Source organism: Platichthys flesus, chromosome 4 (genome assembly GCF_949316205.1).
Source record: "Platichthys flesus chromosome 4, fPlaFle2.1, whole genome shotgun sequence".
Lineage (NCBI taxonomy): Eukaryota > Metazoa > Chordata > Actinopteri > Pleuronectiformes > Pleuronectidae > Platichthys > Platichthys flesus.
Window position 1 is genome coordinate 28,299,540 of NC_084948.1, and position 5,072 is coordinate 28,304,611.

The following is a 5,072-nucleotide window of genomic DNA, read 5'->3' on the forward strand; positions in this document are numbered from 1 at the left end:
CTTATATGAACTCATTGATTTGTGTTTGTTTTAACGGCAGAGGACACGCCTGGGAGGTGGAGCTTCCAGCAGTGTCCTCGCACACCTCACACTCACATTCACACTCACACTCACACACTCACACTCACGCACACACACACACACACACACACACAGAGTGAGCGGAGCTGCCATCCTGAACCTCACCTGAGCTCTGTCCGTCTTCAGGTAGGAACCTGATCCAGAGTCTGTTGGAGATCAGCTGATCCAGGTCTTCGTCCTGTCAGGGTTGGTTTCCTCGACTTCAGCCTGTGCTTTATTAGTTATTATATGTGTCAAATATAAATTAATTAATTTAAATAAAGGTACATATGTCTCTATATTCTGACAGAAATATGATAAAACTTCAATATTTATATTTATTAGTATTGTTATTATTACAGGACTTGTTATGTTGGATGATTTTTGTATGAAATAAGATGCTGATATTTTATTGATATGGTCAAGTATGTGTGTGTGTGTGTGTGTGTGTGTGACTGTTTGTGCGTGTGTTTATGTGACAATGTGTGTGTGTATGTGTGTGACTGTGTGGCTGTCTGTGTGTGTATGTGTGTATGTCTTTGACTGTATGTTTGTGCCTGTGTGTGTTTGTGTGTCGCTGTGTGTGTGTGTCTGTATGTGTGTGTGTGTGTGTGACTGTGTGTGACTGTCTGTATGTCTGTGACTTTGACTGTGTGTTTGTGACTGTGTGTGTGTGTCTGTGTGTGTGACTGTGTGTGTGTGTGTGTGTCTGTGTGTGTGTGTGTGTGTGTGTGTGTGTGTGTGTGTGTGTGTGTATGTGTGTGTGTGTCTGTGTGTTCAGGTCTGCAGCAGGAGCATGTGGAGGGGGGGGGGTCAGATGGAGGACAGCACCACCCTCATCGTCATGGAAACCAAGCAGGAGAACAGCTATGGCAGCATCACCATGGTAACTGATTAGCATCATCCAAGTTGGGTTCAGCAGGAAACAGGAAACAGGAAACAGGAAGTGTGTGATGACATCACACTGAGCGGATGAAGAACAGTAGATGTTTGTCATCGGTGTCATTAACATGGACGGAGACATGAAGCTGCAGGAAGTCCAGTGTGATTAACTCATGACAACTTCCTGTGAGCGTTAACCTGCTGCTGTAAACACGTAGTTTAGTTACTTTACACTTTACTTTACACTTTACTTTACACTTTACGCTGTGTCTCGAACCTTTGTTCATCACAGCAAACGTTCTTCACTTTTAAATGTTGACTTGTGCTGAGTCAGTTTTAATTTCCCAGAGTGCACCTGTTCAACCTCCAGACCGGAACGTGTTCAGCGACAGAGCGACTCGAGTCGGTGAGTGAACGAGGGTTTATCTTCAGGTTCAACGCCTGGGGGGGGTTCAGAAGTCATGACATCACTCTGACTGATGTGCTCCTGTTGGACAGATTACGTGTTGGTGTGGGAGGAGCCTCGGATCTCCCAGAACGAGCAGAGTGTCGGTGTTAATCCCGCCCACCGGAAGTGGAGGGAGGAGTTTCTGGGGAAACTGAAACTCTGTGGGCTGCTGCAGGAACAGGTGAGTAAAACAAACACCTCCAGGAAGTCGTCTGAGCATTTCCCTGAGTCAACAAACAAGAAGATGAGAGCTGCTGTTCCTGATGTCTTTAAACCCAGACGGGTGGAGCAGCCACTGACTTCTGATCATTTCTGAAAGTGGTTCCACAGAAACTCTTTCCCAACGCCACGTTTACCCGTCAGCTACGCTTCTTGGCGGCAGACATGGAATCATGATGTAACCATGATGAGAATCAATGAACACCCGGCTTCAACTCAGGCAAATATCAAACAGTACAACTATTAAAAAAACGTTAAACCTCCATTTTTATTTAATTAGACATAAGGGATTTGCTAGCTGGCTATCAGCTAACATCTTGAGCAGGCAGGTAAGTCTTAGTAGGTGCAGCGGCTCATTAATGCTAATGATGCGATGGTAGGGGCGGGACAAGCTGGTGACGTCATGGACTCATTTCATTTCAGCCTCTGTGTCTGTTCACATTGTTGTTGAATTTTTATCAATCATCTTTCTGGTGATTCTGCACAACATGAACAAATTAACATTAAACTGACCCAGCTGTGCATTAAACACATCTGCAGGAGCCTGCAGGGGGCAGCACAACAACGATCATTTTCCCACGGTCACATACGTCTATCAGTTCATATTGTGGTGTTGATGTGATGTTTGATAAGAAACATATTCATTAACTGTATGAGAGCCATATAAACAGAGACAGGGAGTGGACATGGTATTGAACCTTGTGGGACTCCACAGAGGAGACTGAAGAGTCCTGAACTGGTCTGAACCTGTCTCTGTTGGACACAGATGATTGAATCAGTTCCTGTTTGTCTCTGCAGAAGATAGTCCATCAGACAAAGATTAGGATTTGTTTCGTCCTCCTCAGCGCTCCATGGAGCGTCCTCTGTTATTACGCCGAGGAGATCAGTCTGAGAGTCCCTCTGCAGGTATAACACCTCGTCCTCCACCTCTGTCCAAACACAAATCAGTCTCCTCATCTGTTTTCACCTGTTTTCTCCCGCAGGTGGTCAACTCCCCAAACATGTCCTGGTCTGAGCAGGTTCTGTCCTGGTTGTCCCTCCCTAACCCTCTGTCCCAGGATGTCCCCAACCCCCCACTGTGCTACTACACCTGTCAGTTCAGGCCCAACAAGCTGCAGAGGTCAACTCACAAATATTCAGTTCATCAGACGCTCTGGACACACATTACTTCTTTGGGAAATTAGAACTTGTTTTAGTCCAAAGCCTTTTGAATCATTAACAGATGCTTCAGTTGTAAAATAGTGACTGGTTGTTTACACTAGATAAAGTGTCTTTAATGTTAATGAAATTAAAACTTTTAAAGTAGCTACTGAAAGAAGTTGTAATGGAAGGAAGCTGAATTAGAAGAATTAAAGATAAGAGGTGGTAAGATAAGATAAGATAATCCTTTATTAGTCCCACAACGGAGAAAGTTACTGAATCACAGCAGAACAGAGCACAGCCAATAATACACTGAACAGATGTATACAGAAGATCAAATATAAATGGAATCAAAACTAACATTGTTTTAAGTTTGATAAATCTTCTTTCCCAGGTTTCTGGGAAGCGACAACAAAGAGACGTTTTTCAAGACGACTCAGAGACACCAGGTGGTGAGTTCAGGAACCTTCAGTAAAATACATACACATGCAACCTGTCAAACACCAGACGTGTGGCCACATCTGTCTGCCTGGAGGCGTCCGTGTGTCACTCACTTGATTATATAAACTTTAACAGGAACATGTGATCACACTGCAAACTCCATGATCAAATATATCTGAGAAACTCCCTGGACACATCCACCACATGAACGAGTGAAACATTCAGACTTTCCCTCAACAACTCAACAAACATCTTCTTTGAGATTCTTTGTTTGTCAATTAAAGTTTTTCATAAAGTCGAGAAGCAAAAACAGGCAAACAAACCAAAAATTCGCTGAAGAATAAAATGCCTTTTTCTCTTTGGTCTCGTTTCACTCGTAAAGTGGAGTTTGTTTAAATGACAGTTACATGAAGAAATTAAGAACCTGAGCACATTCCTTCTTTTCTGTCATGTTTGAAACTTAATAACAGTTTTGGGGAATTTTAGTGAAATCCCATCATCACAACCTGATCCTGGTCTGAACAGGATTCCTCGACTGGGTGGAGGCGTCAGCCTGTCCCAGTCGGCTGATTGGTTCATAAAGCCGTCCTCAGAATCCAGGATGTTTCAGTCAACAGATGGACGAACGCTGGAGGTGGCCACGCCAACTGCAAACACACACACAAACACACACACACACACACCCACAAACACACACACACACACACTCACAGCACTAGTTTTTTAATTTACAGTTAAAATACAACACAACAATAAAGCCTCCTTTTTTCATTTATACGATATTTTCACTATGACACCAACATTTCGTCGACCACCCCCCCCCCCCCTCCCTGTTGTCCGCAGGTGTTGTGTCTTGGATCATAAACACACAACCCCAGGCAACACCGACTCAACACAACAGGGTTGCTGCTGTTCACACATTGACCTTCCTGTCAGACTCAGTTGAATGGAAACATCAGGGTGCATTTCTGAGAAGGCTCATTCTAACAGCCAGCTAGCATTGTTAGCATAGCCCTGCCTAGCTGTGTGGATACGGGATGAGGTGTGGTGGTGAATAGGTGGGCGTCGTCCACATGGTGGTCAAGCTTACACCAGTGAGATAAGAACGAGCTAAAGTAACAGAAAACGTATTTAATAAACATTTATTTATCTCTTATTTTGTGATTATTTTGGTCCATGTCCCATATGCTAACACGGAGGAGTTTATACTGCAGCCAAACACCAGGGGGCGACTGAGAGCCGGTCATCAAGTCGTCCATCTTTAGTTACCCTCTCTGGCATGAGGTCAGTGGACCTGGATCAGGACTGGGTCTGGGGTCTCTGCAGTGACTGTGTGGTGTTCTTTCAGCTGTATGAGATCCTGGCCCGGACCCCGTACGGTTCCGTGAACAGGGGGCGGGTGGGAATCGACCGCCTGCTGAGCGAGCAGGTGTTCACGGCTGCGTACCCGCTGCACGAGGTGCGTTTCGACCAGCTCCGCCTCCGGCCCTACGTGACCCCATCACGACCATCATGACCATTACATGACCCCATCACGGCCTGACTGATGTTCTGTCTGCAGGGGGCGTTCCAGCTGCCGGCCCCCCCGCTGCCTCCCCAGGCCTACAGCCTGAGACAGGTCCTGTACTGGCACTGGGCCCGCTGGTCCTGCTGGAGGCGCTACCAGCCCCTGGACCACATCCGGGAGTACTTCGGAGAGAAGATCGCTCTGTACTTCGCCTGGCTCGGTAACCACAGCGACACACCAGGGTTCCCATGGTAACTGTTTCCAACGTTTGATGTGAACATGGTGGTTTCCGTGGCGACTGTAGGTTTCTACACGGCTTGGCTGTTACCGGCGTCTCTACTGGGAACACTGGTCTTCATGGTGGGAGTTTGTCTG

At 46.1% G+C, this 5,072-nt stretch overlaps 1 protein-coding gene across 2 annotated transcripts in view; it reads left to right on the forward strand.

Moving 5' to 3' along the window:
* Positions 1-158: 158 nt before the first annotated feature.
* Positions 159-5,072, forward strand: part of ano7 (anoctamin 7) — an 18,693-nt gene continuing 13,779 nt past the window's right edge. Inside the window, exons 1-10 of one of the 2 annotated variants that reach the window (XM_062386215.1) lie at positions 159-267; positions 842-946; positions 1,291-1,348; positions 1,441-1,571; positions 2,408-2,515; positions 2,593-2,729; positions 3,144-3,201; positions 4,539-4,649; positions 4,752-4,917; positions 5,002-5,072. The exon at positions 5,002-5,072 is cut by the window's right edge and continues 20 nt beyond it. In XM_062386215.1, coding sequence (XP_062242199.1) covers positions 857-946; positions 1,291-1,348; positions 1,441-1,571; positions 2,408-2,515; positions 2,593-2,729; positions 3,144-3,201; positions 4,539-4,649; positions 4,752-4,917; positions 5,002-5,072 — 930 coding nt within the window. In that variant the 5' untranslated portion in view covers positions 159-267; positions 842-856. Of the gene's footprint in view, positions 268-583; positions 947-1,290; positions 1,349-1,440; positions 1,572-2,407; positions 2,516-2,592; positions 2,730-3,143; positions 3,202-4,538; positions 4,650-4,751; positions 4,918-5,001 lie in introns of those variants that run through there. The other variant, XM_062386214.1, reaches the window with a different exon arrangement.